Source organism: Carassius gibelio, chromosome B4, assembly GCF_023724105.1.
Source record: "Carassius gibelio isolate Cgi1373 ecotype wild population from Czech Republic chromosome B4, carGib1.2-hapl.c, whole genome shotgun sequence".
NCBI classification, from domain to species: Eukaryota; Metazoa; Chordata; class Actinopteri; order Cypriniformes; family Cyprinidae; genus Carassius; species Carassius gibelio.
In genome coordinates this window covers 17,251,841-17,272,777 of record NC_068399.1, presented here as the reverse complement: position 1 = coordinate 17,272,777, position 20,937 = coordinate 17,251,841, and the positions used below count along the sequence as shown (strand labels likewise).

The window sequence follows — 20,937 nt, the reverse complement described above, 5'->3', positions numbered from 1 at the left end:
CGCATACTGACTGAAGCTTTGTGATCCATTTAGCTTGTTTTGCACAGTAAATAGTCAGATGAGTTGGATCAGTTTCTTTTATTGTGCAAAGTTTCTCTCCCCCCTCTTTGGAACATACAAAAGTGTATGAACTTCTTACAATGAACACTAAAGCTATAGCTTTATGAGGATAAAAACCATGTGTTTGAAACAATTAATAATATAAAAAACATCTACTGCATAAAACTGTCAAATAAGTTAACAAAAAGAAAAAACATTTTTTTAAAAAGGTCTCATCTCAATACACTTTCAAACTGCCCATAAAAACACACTGATCAATTTCAAAATGTTTAAAAACGGCAGCCTTTTTGGGCAACCAATATATGATGTTTGACATTCACACAATTGCAGTGTGCTCATCCCACTCCAATCCAAATATCCACCGTGTGATTGGCTGGCACTGACTCATAAAAGTGCTTATTACATATGTCGCCAACCTGACGGTTTGTGTACACGGCATTCAAGCAGTCTACAGTGTTCAGCACATCGTTTTACCTTCAGTAAGAAATGGTCACAAAGTGTTCTGTTAGAAGGACAGGCAGTAGTGTTGCATCACAGCTCTTGCAGCCAGAGTTTTTTCTGAAAGTCAGAACCAGCCACTGCAGCCTTGCCGACCCCCTGGTGTCACACAGGGGGCTGGCCGTTGTGCCTCAGCCCAGTATAGGGCCACAGAAGCTGCTGGATGGTCATCCAGGAGTCCCCGGTGCCCACAGGTGCTGCATCTACTGCAGGCTGTAACATCAGGCTCGCCAGCAGGGCCAGTAGAACAACTAGAACTACAAGCAAGGCCAGCCAAATCCAAATGCCCCTGGTGCCTCTGGAAACTGCAGGCCTCCCATCAGTCAGACTGGGTGGAGCGTGATCTGTTGGGCTGGGGCTGGGACTGGGATGGAAAGGGAAAGAAATGTTTAAAAAGAGAAGTACAAGCATACCTTCAGCAGCAGGAAGCAAGGTGTTCTGTTATGCTAAATAGGGAAGGAGCAAGTAAAATGTTAATGTTATTGTAATGAGCTGCAGATGAACCCTCTATCGATTGTTTTCACTTGACGTCACACTCTTAGGAAGACTCACCTGGAGGGCAAAATGAAGCTTTGCTCCACTGACCGCCAGTTATTTTTAAGTAGTAAAGTAGTAAAACGCAGATAAAAAGGTGAAAGTAAACAAATTATTGATGTTGTATATTTTGTACAGGCAGGCTTGCCTATGTAAACTGCATCATTCATAAAGTGATTACTGAATTTTATCTTTTAATATTACTGTTTTAAATATATTAAGGCACTTTAAGTGTATTTACAATGTTTGTTGCACGGTTTAATGATTGAAATATTGCCGTGGGTGCTTAACATGGATTGCAAATGCCAAGACCTTGCGTTTTGTTTCGTTTTCTTTGGAGAGGTGATCTAATTATTTGTGGCTGTGAAACCGATAGGCTTGTGCTGCAGTTTTATGGATGTTTTGCCCTCCAGGTCTTTGAGCCGGTCACATGACAGAAAACTATCAATATATGCTTAGCCCAGAAACACTCTGTTCAAGTAAGGAAACGCAACAACGTGGTTTCATTGTACATATTTAACATGCATTCCTTTGGAATCAATAACAAACAAAATCAAGTTGCATAGCCAGAAGCGCTTGCATACTTGTGTAGAATATGTTCTGGGCCATATTTTCATTGGAAAATAGCATGTCATTAAAAGCACAAATGATTAAAAAAGAAAACTCAGTCTGAATAGATGAGAACGGCTGAGGCGACTTGAAAACATTTAGAGGAATGTGAAAAATGACAGCTGTTGCTGAAAGCAATGTTTGACAAAGTAAGACAAACAGGAATGTTTCAGTGCTTCAAGACAAACAGGTCTGTGATAGATTGATATATATTGGTCAGGCAGAGTAGTTGGCCAATATATGACCATTTTGAGGTCTGTCAATAACTGATGGGCCAATTAACAGAAGAAGCCATTCTGCCCATTTTATTGCCTTTCATTTTTTTAAATTACATATACACACACCACCAAAATATTTAGTTTTTTTTTTTTTTTTTTTTTTAAAGTCTTCTAAAAAAAAAAAAAAGTTCAAAAGAACAGCATTTATTTGAAGTAACAAATGTTTTCCTATTGTTTTTGTTTTTAATGTATCCTTAATTATATATAATAATTACTTGACTCCAAAGTTTTGAACAGTAGTATATCTCTCCATCCTGCTCTCTATTTATCAGTCTACCACTTATCCTGTTTAAGAAAATCCCAGAGAACATTAGAATAGCACACCACTGTGGGATCAGAGTACATTTTGCCAAAAGCTCAAACTGTCCACCAATGTGGGGAAAAATAGATAATAAAAAAATAGAACTTTGTATTCTCTCTGAAACCACAGATGGGCTGCTTTATCTTATTTGCGGCAAACTGAATCAGAAGACATACAGTGTGTCAGCACTGGTTTCATTTTTCCACTGAAGAAAAGAAGCTAAGCTGATGAACTTTGTGGGTGTCCATATCCAAACAGAACATTAAAGTTAGATTTTGATAGCTTTGCTGCAGCAGCAAAAGGCAGTGACGGTATTGACAGAAAACCCTCGATTCATAGTAGATAATGGCTGAATGCTATAGCAGAGAATAATGGGAGGCGGGAGGTACACTAACGTCTTAGTTGGCATTATGAAGGAGGTGATTTTGATGCCTAATTCTGTTAGGCTACTCCTTCTTTCCTCTGGTTCTGCCTTCCGCTCCTCCTCGGAGTGAGAGTCTGTGTCATATCCAAATCTGTGCAAAGTTCACACTTCAGTGTTCCCATCTAAGCTCAAGGCCTCTATTGTGGTTCTGCATGACATGACGCTCCCGATGGCACATGTGCTCTTTATGGGTTTGGCATGAAATTGGTTCCAAAGACGAAAGGTACACAACAGATCTTCACGCGTGACCTTACCTATTCATCAGAGTGGGCTCGTCATTGTCGGCCCAAGTACCAGAGCTAATGAAGCGCTTTAGTGGTGGCCTCTTGGTTGCCATGTTCCTGTAAAGCGGTCGACACACAACCATGACATCCTTTCTCGCAGTGCAAAGACGTGCAGACAGTATTATAAAAACAATTGGAATGTGACTCCAATAAAGCACAAAGTCATGGGTTCAATTTCCAGAGAACCAACTGTTAAGTGTATTATTTGACATTGGTTGAATAAATCTTGTTCTGATACATTTTGGGTCACACTAACCCAATTTTTGGTGGACTAATACTGACAGGCAAGGCTGCAGGTGCGTTTTGTGGACCATGCAATCTCAAAACAGCATCAGTACACTTACCATGGTGACCGACGGGAGAGTCTCTCTACCTCAGTTTCTGCCATGTCTTTGGGCTGTGAATTAGAAACCACAGTTTATTCAGTTGCTCCACTTATTTTCTACCAAAATCGCCTCTGTAAGAAGAAACGACTCCTCACCATGTCAAAATGGGTCTGTCCTCCAATGCTGCGGGGAATGGTAGCTATACTTATACGTCGGCTAGTGTTCTTAGGAGAGAACACATCATTATTAATTTGGTTGCACTTTTTTTACAGTACGTGTACTAACATGTACTTATATTGTACTTAGTGTATTTATCTAAGAAAGTTCTGGTAACAAGGCAACTACATGGGGTAGGGTTAGGTTTAGGGGTAGGTTCAGGGTTAGTACCTAGTTATTACATAGTTATTGTAATTACTACAATAAGTACATAGTATGTACATGAGGAACAGGACTGTAAAATAAAGTGCTACCATTAATTTTTAGTGATGTAAACAATAATAATAATAATAAAATAAATGAACACCACAAGCTAAATTCACAATCTTGAAGTGGTGCGTTTTGAGCCATAACTCACTTTGAAAATGTTTCCAGTTGACGGCTTCTTGTTTCTGAAATCATCTGCAGTCAAAAGAAAACCCATGTGGTGTTACTGCCATTACAATGTGTATTTTTGTATTTTTATTATAATAATTAACTTACCCCTCTCAGTGTGGGACCCAAAGGATCTTTCATTTGGTGTGAGGTTCTCTCTGAGCTCTAACAGCTCTGCGTGCTCCTTGGTATACATCCTCCTCAAGTTCTCCACATGCTGAATCATCACCTCCACCGTTTTACCCACTCTGGTCTCCTACACATGCAAGGAAATTGAGATGTAAACAAGGAGGCCTCTTTGTTAACTTTGGCTTTAGAGGGCCATTTCAGCACTCTGAAGGGCCCCGAGTAAACACACAAACCTGATGAACAGCCCCAAGCATCTCTGAACGGCTGGAAACTCTGGTCATGGATTGAATGAGGACTTCCAGGTTCTTCTGCAGACGATGGATGATCTCCATGGACTGGTTATCTTCCTCACACCGTGGAATCAGGGCCTTTATAACAAAATAGTGTGAAATTCAAGCTACCTGTTCAAACATGGGAATTCAGGTCAAATTTGGAAGACATTTTCAGTAAGAATTTTCTGTAAAAATACAATGTCCTGAACAAAGCACTTCTTCCTTGCATTGATAAAATACACAGGATTTTATGCCAGCAAAAAGTGCACAAAATGACACTGACCTGCAGCAGACCTTTACAACTGTTCACTTCCTTCCGGACGTTCTCCTCAGCCAGGTCCCGCGAACGTTCCTCCAGGCGTAGCCTCTTCTCCAGGGTGAATATGTCACATTTGAAGCCCAGAGAGAGCCGGTGGAACTCCGCCTGGCAGGAGAGCACATGGTAAACAGTCCAATAAGGCAGCAGTCTCCACATTATAATCTATCAAATATAGTTACACTCTATAATAAAATTGGACTAAATGCAGGAAAAAAAAACCACCACCTCACCTCTATCTCTTTGTCACTTGGCGACAGGCTGCAGATGAAATGCACATTTCAGATTAATGGGTACATGAATGTGTCAAGTGAGTCATGTGAAGGCATGCTTGAATCAGATTCAAATTTATGGATATAAATTCAGTACACAAAGAATTATAACCTGTTCTTGACATCTTTGGTGGAATCGCTGGCATTTTCAGAGATGACAGATGTACCACCTGAGGGAGGAAGAGCAGACTGATATTGAGGAAACAAGCAGAACTAGATAAAGAGATAGACATTGAGAGAGAGACTATTTATCGACCTTCTTTTTCTGTGGTCACTGAAGGCTCACCGTCCTCCTGAGCTTTTTGCTCCTCGATGGCTGCCATACTGCTCATTTCCTGTTGGAAGAACATTTCTTTTTAAATGTACTACACAGCTAGGTAAACTTTATCAGGACATTACAATAGTTTACAATGGGCATCGGATGGCATGTTATGAATGTTTCTTAATAAGAACACAATTACCTTATGTAATTAAACAAATATTTTGCAAAGCAAGTAGGACCAGATTCTTCTGGCTTTTATTGTATTGGTTTAGTTCACAGTGGCTCTTACTTTCTTAAGCTTGTTCATCAGAGTCATAGGGTCTTTTTTGGAGCCTTGCGCAGCAGGGACTGTTGGAAGATTACCCTCACTGACAACAGGGTCAAAGGTCATGTCCTTCGCTTTTTCAGAAGGATCCTTCAATGAGTCAGCTGAGGCTGCGGAGTTTGAATCAGAATGAAATTGAATAAATGTTTGCTGTCTGACTTGTCTAAAAAGGAAAATAAATTAAGAGGCACTTGGAGAGCAACTCGGCTCCAAAACCTAGTGAGCTGCCAAGCAGACAAGATGAGAGAAATGTTGATGTATTTATCTTATTCACTACTAATAAATTGCATTATTAAATTGTATAAAAATTAAAAATCAAATATTTTGGTGTAATAATAAAAAAAAGGATTTCCACTAATATTTGTGTGCTAAAAATCTTTTGGGGTAATGCACAGCTATCTGCAGCAGCATGCTAACAACAGTCTGTTGGAATAAATTGGGACTAAAGTCTCATGCACTGCTATTGGTAATGATGTACAAATTACACACTGAAGGTAGGGTTTCTTTAAAGTTTCTTTTAAATATTTATATTTAATTCATATGTTTCATTTTAAGTAATTTTAGCCCTTCCATTTTTCATTTAAGATTTCAAAGCAATATTTCACATTTTTAAGTTGTTGTCTTGTATTTATATTTGCAGATGCTAATGCTGAGGGTTGCTCACAATATTAAAATGTTAGTAACCAATAGCAGTTCCAGTGAGCTTTCATAATTCTCACTAACAATTTCAAAACCATAGCAAAAGCCAAACTGCTAATGAGCAGACTCATTTAAAAAGCAAAATACGAATATAAACATTAAATTAGAACAATGGCATTCAGCCATAAATTTTTTTTGTTTCATTGCTTCAAGTTAATATTCAAGTAATCAGTCAGAAATGAAAACAAATAAAATGAACAACAGTTTGTGGTTTTCACTTTCCTGTCAATATTGTTCATAAATTAATGTAAAAATTCTGTGTTTCCATTAAATCAACTTCATTTCGACAAAGTAGTATTCAATTGCAGCCGTCAGAAGCAGTACATTTGTCATCCCTATTTCAAAAGATCAACAGGTAACGTCCTCCGGTGTATTTCCTCCTACCTGGTGAGTTCACCCCAGATGATATCGCCTCCGCCGCCTCTGGCATGGCCTCTTCTTCCTCTGCTACTGGCAACAAAGGACTCCTAAACAAATGATTAACAATAATGTACAGCAACTCTTGAAGATACACACATTCGAACACTAAAACACTCAGTCCAGCAGCACGCCCCTGCGTAATAAATACATTAAAATAATCAGTTGCACAAAGAGGAAACATACTCACTTGTCCGATTTTGCAGAGACTTTAGAAAGCTGTCCCTCGCTCAGTCTCTATAGGAGAAAACAATATTGCATTATGACCCAGTGACACACTCTGGACAGCAACGCACATACATTTGTGTAAACTACCTAAATATGCAAATAAACATCACACGCATTTCCATACCTGTCCCATGACATGGCAGATGAAATAAAAGAGCTACACTCTGCTTTACAGAGAGAGAAGTGCTAGATACTTACATAATGTGTGAGAGTGCTCTACAGCTGGCAGAGAGAGAGGGGATGGTAAAGACAGGAAGAGAGAGAGAGAGAGAGAGAGAGAGAGAGAGAGAGAGAGAGAGAGAGAGAGAGAGAGAGAGAGAGGGAGTAACAGATAGAGAGGGGGAGGGCTGGAGGGGGAGAGCACTTGTACTGGCAGAGTTCACTGAAGTGGGAGTGAAAAAGTGCTATACTTATTCCAAGCATACTGATGAAAAACCACACACGCACAGCCTGAGCAACATATTTTATCACTAAGTTCAAAAAACACAAGGAAAATAACAATTAAACAACCAACAAATAACACCAGAAACAGTTGCAGGTCTGTTCCGATTGAGTCACAGTCACCAGGGAAGAAACAAATGCATGATTAATTGGTTAGTTGCACTTAGCAAAGTTAGGATAGCAAAATAAATAGGCTTATGAAAAGCTTCCAATATTTTCTGTTGACGTCAAAGACTGAGATCCAATCTGTCATTTGATAGAAGCTAGCCAAATTAGACGGATCACATTTTTTGTGACCGGTACAAAATATGGATACTAAAGCAAAACATGTTAAGAAACCAGTTAAGGGTTAAGATTTTTCATGTTTTTAAAACAAGTCTACATTTAATTTGATCAAAAATACAGCGAAAATTTATATGGTGAAATATTACCACAGTTTTTGAATATATTTTAAAATGTAATTTATTCCTTTGATGCAAAGCTGACTTTTCAGTAGCCATTATTCCAGTCTTCAGTGTTACATCAAACTCCAGAAACCATTCTAATATGCTGATTTGGTGTTCAAGAGATATTATTATTATCAACGTTAAAAATGTGCCTTTTAATGTTAAAATCATTGTTTAATTTAAATTGCCTTGTTTTAATATGCCTTACTGATCACTTTCAGATTTTTTTTTAATGTAAAGTGCTTTTTATTATTATAAAATAGTTTTAATAATTTATAATAAATTCTAATAATTTAAATAATAATATATTAGATGATTAAAAAAAGTTTAAATGAACAGCATTCATTTGAAATAGAAATCTTATAAAATTGCAGATGCATTTACGGTCACTTTAACTGCTGATTAATTTAACCATTTAATTGATTTATTTTTTATTTTGTTTAAGCATCTTACTGACCCCAGACTTTTGAATGGCAATATAAATAAGCTGTTCTGAATTTAGGCGGGACTGAATAAGAAGCATTTCTTTAAAACCAATACATGCTATAGGACAGTCTATCTGTCCTTTACCTACACCTTGCAGTTTATTTTGGTTATTCACTTCAAGTTCACCTGAATATCTCCCATCCCATTTTATAAGTCAATAACGTTCACGAAAGAGTGTCAATAGGGCAATTATCACCGTGCATATGTCTGAATAACCCTTGGCTTCACAAATTCATAAAACAGTTCATATCTGATTCTGGACAAACAAACAGGAAAATTCCACTAACAAAACCAGTCTGTCAGATGTCAAGTGCTTATATAATGTTTCGAAGCAGCAAAAAGCAATTCTAAACACCGAAAGCCCAGGCACATCACATTGATAAGAGGGTAGGCATGTCCTCTCACAAGCAGTTATTCTTGCTTACCGTCATCCAGAACTCTCTAAAATGCCCAACCGCAGGCTCCTCTTTTTATGGCACAACAAAAAAGACAGCTGCTACTCTCACTACACAGGACCACCAAACAGGAAGTTTTTTTTTTTTTCAAAAGAACATAAGAAGAAAGGGGCAGAACTAAAAAGAAACAAAAAAACAAAAGGGGAAGAGGAAGAAATGGCAAGTGGCGCTACAAACACAACAAGCTTCCCCTTGGTTTGCTCAGCTTCCTCAAACTGACCTGCGAGTCACTCATGTAAGCTGTGGTGGCCACAGGTTCTCCCTCAGATTCTCCGTTTGTGGCAGTGGGCTGCTGGGTCCTGACCAGGGAGGAAAAGAGAAAGTTTGTTACCAAATTGTCGGTTTGTTTTTCTGATGTTTCAGGATGCAGCTGCTCTCAGGAAGTGCAATGATGGTTTGTGTGCTCCAGCAGAGCATGGATGGGGCATCGGTCCGAGCCTGGCCACACAGGTGCATGGCAAGCATGCAAAGCGAGGCTCTGTCAGTAGTAAAACTCCCTAATATGTCTACTCGAAACAGCCCAAGACAGGAAGAGATGACACACATTTGACTAGCAAATGTGATCTTTGGCAGTGTGGTAGGCATTTCGAATGAAACCAGACCATAATTTATTTTTGGTGAATCATTAACTAGCACTTTATATCAGTGAGCCAGAGGAAATCCACAAGCAAATGCTGATATATGGAAATTTTACCTTCCTGTAATGGAATCACCAACTTCAGGCTGGCCCGTGGAGGGAGATACCATCTCTGTGTTCTCAAGGGAGGAAGGTTCAGTAGATGAAATAAGGTGTTTGACTGAGATCACCTGTTCACGGGGCGTCTCAGAGCTCAAAGATGCATCTGGAGAGTGAGTGGGGAGAGATGAAATAAATTCACATTGAAATAAAAACATAACAGGGACATTTAATATTTTATTTTGTGTTATGAAAGTCATCTTATATTCAACTGCTAACTGAAATGTATTTTAGTCTTGTACTGTAGGTTGCTACAACATTACACAGAAGGACAGTGAGAGGAAGAGGTTTTACCAGCACACTGGTTGTGGGTGTGAAGCAGAGGAGCAGCCTGCTCGTGGGCGTCCTCAGGCCCAGTGCATTCTGGGAGTCTGTCTTCCTCCTGCAGTTTTCAGCAAAAGATTCAAAAGGGCAGCATAAAATGAATCTGTACTCTAACAGAGAAAACGTCTCCCCAAAGACAACATATTGGCTACTTTTAAATGACGACTGGGCGCAAATCCACACTTCAGAGTTCAGACATTTGCAATGCAAATGGTGGAAAGTTCATTCAGGTGTGACGTGCGATACACTCTTCAATGCGTGTTTGTACACTGGTTCTAAGGGTCATCTAAATTCCTACTAGCATTCAGGAAGTAGCATTCTCAAGTAAAACTATCAACGTGGCAGCAGTGAATCACATGGATCCAACGACCAAGCCAAACGTTAAATTTCCAAGACAAAAAAACAAAAAAACAATGTGGCTTGGCATGCCTAACACATGACAAAGTCAGTAAAAATGTGTTTTTGAATTTCATGGTCAGCCACTCTGAAAGTTTGTATTTAAGAACTCTGAACTTCACTATATCAAATGTGCATAAAACCACTGCATCATGAGATAGACCACAAGAAAGAAAACGTGTACACAATTATAAATTGATTTGTTAGCTGATAGTTAGAGGTATCTGATAGAGAGGTATTATGGGAAATTAAGATAAAAGATACTGAAATGTACCTTTAGGGCTGTGCAAGGCCTTTGCATTCCTTCTTCACCCACAAACAGAGTTCCTGAGGATAGAGAGAGAAAAAAAAAAAAAAAGTAATGAAAATGGCATTCATAACCCATTTTACTTACATAATGGGTCATTTAAAGTAGTATATTCAACGAGCACAAGAAGGGAATTCACCTAAAAGGTTTAACTAATATAAAAATTCTATACCATTTTGCGAAAAATTAAATGTGAAATGTTAAAAATGTACAGTACAAAGAACTGCTATTCACTTTTAAAATAAACTAAATATCAGCCAATAACCAATATGGTATCAATATAATGTGTATCCCATTAACAATTTTAATTGGAAAACAAAGCTTAAATAGCTTAACCTATGTATTGTTAACTTAACATTTCAGAAGCAGAAAAAATAACTACTTTTTCATAAACAATTACAACCATTAAAATCTTTGTTTGGAATGAGGTGCTGTTCATAGTAATCCATTCGTCCTTAACACAACAGCAATTCCATTAGAAATATTTATGATACAAAACTGTGCTATTAAGTAATGTAATTGTCCCAGTTTTCACAGATATAAAAGCCTATGCATACTTTTGCATTTTATTTGATTTTTTTAATGCCTCAATGTCATGTTGTTATGATCACATAATGGAGCTTAAGTGACAAGCCTGTGGTGTCACTGGCAGTCATGCGGTCAAGAATGGGGACAGAGGATAAAGGGGATCCTTACATATTGACCAAAGATGGCAGAACAATAGTGGAAGGAAAGCCAAAAGGATTGAAGCTAGAATGACGCTGATTTTCCAGCTTGTGTTTAAGCTTCAGCGATGTATGCCTGATCTGTGATACTAAAGGTTAAGGAAGGATTATTTGACCAGAGGAATCTGACACGGACCGGTTGTCCTCTAGGTATGACTATTTACACCAGACAACTTCATCTCAAAATCACACAACCCCATTAGACCTGAAACAAGATTTATACAAAACCAAAAAGGTTCTTCTTTAGAGAGGAAAATGTACCATTTAAGCTTGTTCTTCCATTTTACCATTTATAAAACCTTCTCTCCATCTTGCAATTTGAGAAACTAACTTTGAAACTTCTTTAGAATCTTTTCTTCACCCAATCAGGAAAAATAAGCCTTACTAAATCAATTAATTTTTCACCTTGTGATTCTCCGTCAGGGGTGTCATCTGGTAGAGGCGTCTGAGAGAGGATGGAGTCTCTCTGTAGCTCCTCGTTCTCTACTCCAGAATCCTGCATTGCTTCACCTTCTCCCTCAGTCCTTTCCGTGATCTTCTCCTTGTCCCTCACAGTCTCTCTGTGTTTCACCTCCTCCTCTTCCTCCTGTTTCAGAGCCTGTAGTACCTCTTCTTCACAACAGAGCTCCTGAAGCATCTCCTGGTCAGGCCCAAGCTCTTGTAAAGGTGGAGACTCAGACAACACATATTCCTCATCCCATTCAAGACAGGGGCCATCCAGCTCTTCCACAACCTGAAGGTGCACAATCACAGTCACATGTCAACAGTCGGTGACAGCAGCTCTACATAACACTATATTAAATGTATATGGGCTTCCCCAGCTCACTCCTACTGTAGTTCTTCAAAGGTTTACAGCAGATCTACAGGACCACTATATTAAAAGTTTATGGGCTTCCCCTGCTAACTACTAGTTTTTCAAAATGTTTCTTTATATATTAGACTTTTGGCAAGCTTTTGGAGATTTTAAAATAATATGCAAAGTAATATATAGAAATTAACTGAATAGGAAAAAAATAACAAATCAAACTAAGACATCAGCCAAGTTCTGAACATAAGAACATTGTGGGGTAGTCAGTCAACGGCGTCTAATCTCTAGAGTTGAGTTCAAGATGAAGTCAGGTTCCAAACTGGCTTACAAACCACACTTGCCTCCTACACATACAGCTCTCAGCATCTTGTAATGAGACTGTAAAAGTATCCATCTGTGATCTGCAAAAGCTCACAAAAATCTTTATTTCTGCTTTGCCCAGGGCTGAATCTAAATCTGTCATGGGTTTTAAAGCCCACATATGCTGAAGCATGTGCAGGCAATGAAAGCAAGCGTTTCGTGAGGTTCAGTACCTGCTGTAGGTGATCCGGTGTTTGGCTGCTGGCCTCTCTGATGTCCAGGGGAACCTTTAGTTGGTCAAGTTCCTCTCGCAACTGCTGCTTTTGATTCTCCTGCTCTTGTACCCTAAAAATGTATAAACCACTGAATTCACAAAATTCTAAAAGACAGTTTCTCTCTGCCTAAAACTTTTGAGCAAATTCGCTATAACAAAACTTGTGCAAAAGGTGAATGTCAATCGATTTAGTGATGAATTGTAATTTGACTGTTACTTATCCATGAATTGACTAAATGGATAAATCTACAAAAACAATCATTCGGGATAATGAAAGTCATGAGACAACACCTCTGCACGGTTGATAAAAATGTGAAATACATAAATTGGATCATGAGTTCAATCAAAACCTATTAGAGGGGTACATGAAGATCTACACAAATTCTAACAAACACAATCCCCATATATCCTCCGCAGATCTCTGAACTCTTCACAAGTGCTACAAAAGCAAAAGTTGGACATACTATACCCAATCCGTAGGCCCAAGCAATGTCCCATTGTGCCTTCATCCAAATCTTAGAGCACTACTAGCTTCTCACAACAGTCTTTGCCTTTTATCTAAAGTACACTGAGTACTGTAGCTTTGAAAACAGTGTTATGTCAAATTAGAGACAACTCTTCAGTGAACCAAAAACAGCTTGAGGGGGTCAACCGGATCAGCCCCTTGACAAATGCATCTAGAGACATTCACACAGACATGGACTAAATTGGTAAGGCCTCTCCTCATAATCCTTCCACGGTTTTGAAAGGTATGATGTTTTAAGAAAAAATTAATATACCCTGGTTTGAAACAAAAAAGAAAATGTAATTGTATGGTCATGCTTAATACTAATATCTACTAAGATCAAACTCTAAATTAGTTTTGTCTATGTCTAAATTTAACTGTTAAATACAAGAATCTGGACACATGAATATGACAGATATAATCATGAAAATGTTTCTAGCAACACAAAAATGGGAAATATTTAATTATAATGAAGTAGCTGTTTTGCCAGTGACCGTCTGAAGGAGGCATGATGAAAACGTGCTGCTATTCAGATCACAGTATTAGTCTCATGGAATTTACTACAGCTAAGGTGATAAAAATCTTGAGCTTTATGATCGCATTTTGGTGAATTTTTGCAGGCCATTATCTATTGTCAAGTACTGTAGCAATGTATGAAGCACCTACAACTGCAAAAAAGATGACTTGTTTTCTAGTATAAACATCATAACACAAAATCAAGATGCATTTACTTGACAAGATAGCATGTCTAGTTTTCTGAATAATTTATCAAAATGTTATTAGTTTTTGCTTGAAAAAGAAAAACAAATAGCCGCCAATCCAGTACGAAAAATAATTTTAAAGGCTTAAAAAGAAGATTTGTCTCGCCCAATTGGCAGATATTTTTGCTTGGTTTAAGCAAAAACTAATACAATTTGGGTAAATTTTTCAGAAAACAGTAATTTTACTTGTCAAGTAAATGCATCTTGATTCAAGAATGTTTAGATGTTTATACTAGAAACCAAGACAAAAATACTAAGGAAGAAAATATATATATATTTTTTTTTTTACAGTGTAGCACATTGGCCTCAAGCTCAGTTCCTGAAATGCCACAGCTCTGCACAGTTTAGCTCCAACCGTAATTCGAACACAACTGATCCAGCTAATCAAGGTCTTTAGGATTACTATAAACTTCCAAGCAGGTGTGATTCGGAGCTGGATGGAGATAAGACGATGTCCACACATACACAGGAATTTTTATAAACTGTATTTTTCCTTCTATTTAAAAGAATCTCTGTCCACATGTAAAACGCAAACGCATGCTATGACGCACTGCAAGAGCATGCCAGACCAACAGGTGGTGATATAGTCAGTTTCAGTAACCGGGCACTGCGTTTAAGTGCGGACGAACAGCCAAACCGCTGAGAAAAAAAGCTGCAGTTTTAAAAATAACCACGCTCGTCTGGACAGGGCCTAAATTTTGCAGAGCTATGGCTCTCCTGGAACTGAGTTTCAGACCACTGACCTAGTAGCTTTCTGTTAGTCAATTTGCAAGATCACACAGAACCAAAATCTCATGTGAAATTCTTGAATATGTATATTCCTAATGAAGTGGTTTCACCCCTGAAAAGTCATAAAACAATGGTAAATGTCACTGTAAAATGGGGGGGGGGGGGGTGGGTTCAGTAAACTGCTATCAAAAATCATACAACAGCATCTCTGCTACCATATCAGTCCACTTACTTGACAGACAGGTGCAGGATCTCGGTACGAGAACGTCGCATGTTGCTAGCCATCTTTAGAAGCTCTCTCTCCAGAGAGTCTGTGTACTGGTCCAACTGCTCCAGACTGCGGGTCCAGTCACTCCTTCTCTGCTCAAGCTGCACCTCCAGGCCCTGCCAGAGTTTACAAGATCAACAGTGAGGCTCAGTGACTAAATACAACACACCATGCACCAGTAAGTCATTACTGCCAACTAAATCTTAATAAATACGATAAGATAAAAAAAAATACAAAGGTTATCTTAAGAAGAGTCACAGAGTTAGTCTGACCGGACACACTGTCCCCTGTGCATCGTGGGAAATGGAGTGAGAGAAATATTGGCATGTATAGTTTACCACCGGGGAAGAACACACGTACTGATGCGGTCCACTGAATACACACAATAAGAGTGACCATGTCCAGCCAAGCAGTTATGCAATGTGGTAGATAAAAGTTTAAATAAGGGGAGAGGAGTTCTTATTTAATTTTTTAAATGCCCGTGTCTCCCTTTATATAATTTTACATGATTAGTTTAGATACTTAATGATTTTGACTAAGTTGAATAAACTCTCTTACTTGTATCTTGAGGTCGGTGTTGATCTCCTGAGTTTCACTGTTCTCTGTTAGGCTTCTGAATGCTGTGAGAAAGGTGATGCCATCTTCCTTAAACTCCCTTTTCTGGAAAAAGTCATGTTTTACACTTGTGAAAACTAAAACATTGTGGACCGGCATCATACAAAACCAGCATTCAGGTGTCTAAAGATGGAAAGCTGGCAAAATTAACATCCAACTAACTGTACAGATGAAATTTTCTTAAATTTTGAGTGTGACGGCTGGTTAATTGGTTACCAGTCTGCTGATCAGAGTTTTAAATTCCAGAGACAGCTGCTCTGGAGTCGGGCCTTGGAGAAGAAGAAGAACCTCCCGATCTAGAGTCTCATCCAAAGAAGATGCAAAACAAACCGAGGAGGACAGATGCTCCAAACCCTAAAAATACACAGACATGCATGATGTTTAATATTTTATAATATCAATTTATAGTTTATTTATTAATTAATATTTTAATGCCAGACACACAAGTTTTGAGGGCGAAAATGTCTTTTTAATGCCAGAGATTAGAGTAAAATGGCTCGACTGGTTAGAGCTGACAGATAAGCAACAGTAACTCAAACAACGTTACAAAAAAAGTCTGCAGAAGATCATATTTGAACATACAAAACATCGAACTTTGAAGAATATGGGCTGTAGCAGCAAAAGACTGCACTGGGTGCTACTCCAGTCAGCAAAGAATAGGAAACTGAGGCTACAATTTGCACAAGCTCACCAAAATTGGACAACAAATTGGTTGAGTCTTATTTTCTTTTGTGACATTCAGATGGTAGGGTCAGAATTGGGCATAAACAATATGAAAGCATGGATATATCCTGCTATGAGGATGCTACACACTGGTGGTGTTTGAGATCCCCCACTTCCATGTAAAGTGCTTTGACTACCCAGAAAAGCGCTATATAAAATTTCACAAATTACGATTTTTATTATTATGCATCAACAGTTCAGGTTGCTGGTGCGTAATGGTGCCGGGGATATATTCTTGATACAATTTGTGCCCTTTAGTACCAACTGGGCATTGTTTAAATGCCAACCCTTTTATGACCACAGTGTACCAATTTTGTGATGACTAATTCCAGCAGAATAACATGCCATGTCACAAAGCTCAAAAAACCAGTTTCTTGAACATGACAATGAGTTCACTATACTCAAAAGGGTGTCCAAAATCACCAGATCTCAATCCATTAGAACACCTTTGGTATGGAGTGGGAAAGAAGATTCACATGGATGTGCAGCTGACAAATCTGCAGCAAGTGTGTGAATCCATGAAGAATTAAGTCAGTTTTGAAGGCAAAAGCTGTCACCAAACTGTCTTGGTTTCTCCAAACCTAGTATTATAGTTATCACCAGCTACGACAATGGAATCTCCCACAGCAAAAAAATATAAATTGTGTAATAAAGCACATGTAGTCAAGCTCATTGTAATGCCTAAAGTTTGGTGTAAAGCACCGAGAGGGTGTGGATTACTGAGTGCACTCTTTGGCAGTGGAGTGGGAGAGAGAGTGGGCGGACTGAGAACAACACATGAGTGGTAGTGGGAGTGGAGAGAAAGAGACACTCCAAATCATGGATGGGACAAAGACAGACAAGTGAATTGCAAACACACACAAAACACACTGCAAACCTCCAGGGGATTCTGTGCCATAGCCAGCTCTGTCTGAAGAGAACCTGAACTCATCTGATTTAGTCTGTAGGCCACCGAGAGAGAGAGACCTGGGCTGCAAACACATGCATACACAGTTAGAAGGACATGTGAAGTAACGTCTGATGTTTGTGCAAGTATTATGATTGACATTAATGAGGTCAGTTAATCAACTAATATTTTGATTGCAGTGTTAAGTGCATTACATAGAGCTCTTACATTGTCATATCAGGCTGCATCATCTGCATTTGACTCTCCAGTTTGTTCTTGTCTGCTCTCAACAGCTGAAGCAAGAAAAATTAACACACAATAATTAGAACACTCTGGGGTAGAATTAATTTGTTCCACAGTTATCACATGTATAGTTTTTTAACTACAATTTTTCAGTCTTTAGTTCCCAAAACATTTGCGTGTAGAACTTTCATACACCAATTATTTAGCATTCTGATTTCAGTTAAAGAGAGAAATTTGTCTGCTGTGGCTCTCAGCCAAAAACATGATTTGACATTACTTTTATGGTATTTTCTCATGGACAGTCCCCACATTCATATTACTGAGTAGTGGACTTTTATTTTGACTGCGCCAAAAACACCAGCACACATAGTGCTCACATTCGCTCTCGTTTATGGATACAAGTCTGTTAGGGTAAGGGTTAATAATCCAATAGAATGGTTAAACAAAGGAATCAAAGTATACAGAAAGTATTATACAGAAAGATTGCTTATTAATTATATATGTAGTATATATGTAGTATATATATATGTGTATAGTAGTAGAAAGGCAAACATTATTATACTTTCTCATTTGTCGTCAGCATTAAGCAAATACGCGTTTATATAATTTAAACAATCTTTCATTGACTAATGAAATATTCGATTATTGACTAATTGAAATTTCACAAACTAATTCGAATCCAGCTGTAAGATAATGTGAAGTGTGCATTTTTATCCTGCATGATCGCGTGTTCTCTGTGATGGTCGGCCTGTGTGATGCTTTAATGCTTTTTTAATGCTTTAAACTTTAAATTAGTGATTTCAAATTATGCTGCAATTTATGCATTTGCCCACTGTCATATTCATGTCATTTTCACTGTGTGCTATGTGTAAAATGAGGGTTACGCTTGCTTTGAGAAATATGATTCCCAATGCACACAAACTTCCCAGAATACTGAGTGCCCTGTTGGTTACAGTGTTTACTTCCTTTTTAATTATATTTTTTATTAAATATTCATTTTTTGTGGAAAATACATTGTCATCTAAAGTATGTTTATTTAATAATTTTAAAACATTAATACAAACAAAAAATGCTTTCCAAGATATTGTTATCGGCTGTCAAAAAAACAATATCGGTTGACCACTAGTATGGAGTTTCCAAATAAACTGTATATACACTTATTCAAAAGTGGGGGGTTGTAAGAATTTTTTTCATGTTTTTTATAAAACATAAAATTATGCCATTATTGCAATTAAAAAAAAAGTTTAATTATTTGAATAAATTTTACCCCAGTCTTCAGTGTCACGCGATCCTTCAGAAATCATTCTAATATGCTGATTTTGTGCACAAGAAACCTTTTCTCTTATTCTTACTATCAATGTTTGAAAATACCTGTGCTACTTAAGGGGGGGGTGAAATGCTATTTCATGCATACTGAGTTTTTTACACTGTTAAAGAGTTGGATTCCCATGCTAAACATGGACAAAGTTTCAAAAATTAAAGTTGTACGTTTGAAGGAGTATTTTTGTTCCAAAAATACCTCTTCCGGTTTGTCACAAGTTTCAGAAAGTTTTTTTTCGAGTATGGGTCCGTGTGACGTTAGATGGAGCGGAATTTCCTCATATGGGTCCTGAGGGCACTTCTGCCGGAAGAGCGCGCGCTCACGTAGAGCAGAGCACAGCAGAGACATTCACTGATCAGAGCGAAAGCGAATTGTCACAAAAGAAGTGTGTTTTTGGTTGCTAGGGCAAGACAACCCAGCAGATTACCCAAAAAAAAAAAAAAACAGCATTAATGGACCAGTGGATGGAGTTTATTTTTACAGAGCATTAACGGAGTTGTGCAAGTGTTTGTGTTTGTTCCCTGCATTTCGAAGATGCTTGTTTTACAAACAAGGCCCAGTTAGACGACGGATTTGCACATCGTTTATTTCTTAAGGATAATGCAATCCCAACGAAAAAGGGTCACGATCGTGTGTTGGAACCGCAGGCGGTGAGTAAAACTGCTTCAAATATCTCTGTGTTGTTAACTTAGCAATCGGCGCGTAAGCACATCAAGTAAACAACATGCGATGTTGTCATCAAACTGCACTTTCCACATGTACAGATTCTGGATCATAAATATACGCTGAATCTGACTGTTAGCCATGGTTTGTTTTGGATGATGTTTTTTTTCCTCACGGTAATGTCACAGTTTCTAGCACTCTCAACGCAAAAGCCTACTCGCGCTCGTGATTCTTTAGCTCCGCCCACACGTCACACCTCCAGGCGCTCCTGTTTTTACCGGGAAAAATTGGTACAGACTATCTTTCTCTTATAAATATAATAAAACTAAAGACTTTTTGGAGTTATGAAGGATGCAGTACTACTCTATAGGTACTCAAGATTAACAGGATATTGAGTGAAAACGAGCACCCCCCCCCCACCTTTAATATTTTTGCGGAAACAATTTTTTCCAGGATTCTTTGATACTGGCTCAGGGGAAGTGTGAGCAGTTTTTTGGAAAAGTGCTGTTGAGCCACTAAGTTTCCATATGATCATCCATTCTTAAGTCTTGCAAACTTAAACATTTGGTTTTCTGTTATGGATTTCTGCTTATTTGGCACACAAATACTGTCGCCTAGTTGGTAAGCAGTTTGCAAAAATATTGATAGTCTTGGAAGCATCAACTAAAAACAAATCAGAAATGTTTAATGAAATATTTCTAGAAAATATAAAATATATTGCTATAAAAATAAAGTGATTGTTCTTTTGTGAAACTGTAGATACTTGTCTGCCAAAAAATAAATCTTTACTGTTGAGTTCTTTGTAGTAGGCTGTATGGCTCTTTGAAGATCTGTTTATGTGAAACTTTAACAATCTGGACCGACATGGCAATATGATATCTAAATAAACGGTGGTCACCTTTGAACAACTTAACAGCCAGACCAGCAGAAAAACAGTGCTGTGGTAAAAATGACAGATTACTTATATTAGAACCAGAGAGAGAAAAGGAGAATTAGAGTTCACCTCTGTAACTGAGGAATACTCCACAATGGCCACCTTCAGTTCATCTATCTGTTTATTTTTCTGGGAGAAGAAAGAGGGCAGTTTCTGTTATGATACTGGTCAAATATTATTTAACATGATTGCAGATTCTATAAACACACCAAATGAATAATGAGAACACTGAATGATGTTAGTAATGACTAAAGAAAAGCTAAATTATTTTGTAAAGTTGACTTTATTTGTCTAAGTTTTCATATTAAATCATTGTCTTGGTGATACACAAGATGGACTGACCTCCTGAATTATCGACTCCTTGTCAGCCAGAATGGTATCAAATGAATGAACTTGGACCTAAGTGTGCAAGAAAGCATTCACCAATGACAGAGTTAAATGTTTTTTTTTTTTTTGCATAAAAGACCAGTCATTAATGAGTAAACTAAATTAAGCCCTACCTGAAGGTCAGCATTAAGGTCACAGAGGTCATTGATCTTTTTCTGAAGGTCTTCTGCCTCCAGTGTGACTTTCATATTCTTAATATGTGATGAAGGAGAAATGTGGAGAAAGGAGGACAAAGAAAACGGAATCAGTATGATGGATGAAAACCATTCAGTGAACTACATGACTGACACTGGATGGATGTGTAAAGATGCCATGTGTAAAGATGTGTAAAGGAGCCATACCTCCTCTTGTAGAGCAGCGATTTTGGATATAAGACTCT

At 38.1% G+C, this 20,937-nt stretch overlaps 1 protein-coding gene across 9 annotated transcripts in view; it reads right to left on the bottom strand.

The window, feature by feature from the left end:
* Positions 1 to 63: 63 nt before the first annotated feature.
* The window catches only part of LOC127956489 (inositol 1,4,5-triphosphate receptor associated 2), a 27,366-nt gene continuing 6,492 nt past the window's right edge, over positions 64 to 20,937 (bottom strand). For 3 of the 9 annotated variants that reach the window (XM_052554434.1, XM_052554432.1, XM_052554433.1), the window contains exons 9-38: positions 20,900 to 20,937; positions 20,672 to 20,749; positions 20,514 to 20,570; positions 20,241 to 20,300; positions 17,239 to 17,303; positions 17,002 to 17,095; positions 15,618 to 15,755; positions 15,345 to 15,446; positions 14,751 to 14,902; positions 12,483 to 12,594; positions 11,547 to 11,874; positions 10,384 to 10,436; positions 9,684 to 9,771; positions 9,348 to 9,495; positions 8,874 to 8,952; positions 6,788 to 6,834; positions 6,565 to 6,647; positions 5,446 to 5,591; positions 5,151 to 5,229; positions 5,007 to 5,064; positions 4,856 to 4,883; positions 4,590 to 4,730; positions 4,268 to 4,402; positions 4,014 to 4,161; positions 3,889 to 3,932; positions 3,470 to 3,538; positions 3,333 to 3,385; positions 2,959 to 3,045; positions 2,676 to 2,795; positions 64 to 922 (exon numbers count right to left, since the gene is read on the bottom strand). The exon at positions 20,900 to 20,937 is cut by the window's right edge and continues 13 nt beyond it. In XM_052554434.1, coding sequence (XP_052410394.1) covers positions 664 to 922; positions 2,676 to 2,795; positions 2,959 to 3,045; positions 3,333 to 3,385; positions 3,470 to 3,538; positions 3,889 to 3,932; positions 4,014 to 4,161; positions 4,268 to 4,402; positions 4,590 to 4,730; positions 4,856 to 4,883; positions 5,007 to 5,064; positions 5,151 to 5,229; positions 5,446 to 5,591; positions 6,565 to 6,647; positions 6,788 to 6,834; positions 8,874 to 8,952; positions 9,348 to 9,495; positions 9,684 to 9,771; positions 10,384 to 10,436; positions 11,547 to 11,874; positions 12,483 to 12,594; positions 14,751 to 14,902; positions 15,345 to 15,446; positions 15,618 to 15,755; positions 17,002 to 17,095; positions 17,239 to 17,303; positions 20,241 to 20,300; positions 20,514 to 20,570; positions 20,672 to 20,749; positions 20,900 to 20,937 — 3,089 coding nt within the window. In that variant the 3' untranslated portion in view covers positions 64 to 663. The remainder of the gene's footprint in view (positions 923 to 2,675; positions 2,796 to 2,958; positions 3,046 to 3,332; positions 3,386 to 3,469; positions 3,539 to 3,888; positions 3,933 to 4,013; positions 4,162 to 4,267; positions 4,403 to 4,589; positions 4,731 to 4,855; positions 4,884 to 5,006; positions 5,065 to 5,150; positions 5,230 to 5,445; positions 5,592 to 6,564; positions 6,648 to 6,787; positions 6,835 to 8,873; positions 8,953 to 9,347; positions 9,496 to 9,683; positions 9,772 to 10,383; positions 10,437 to 11,546; positions 11,875 to 12,482; positions 12,595 to 14,750; positions 14,903 to 15,344; positions 15,447 to 15,617; positions 15,756 to 17,001; positions 17,096 to 17,238; positions 17,304 to 20,240; positions 20,301 to 20,513; positions 20,571 to 20,671; positions 20,750 to 20,899) is intronic. The other 6 variants (XM_052554435.1, XM_052554436.1, XM_052554437.1 and 3 more) reach the window with 2 other exon arrangements.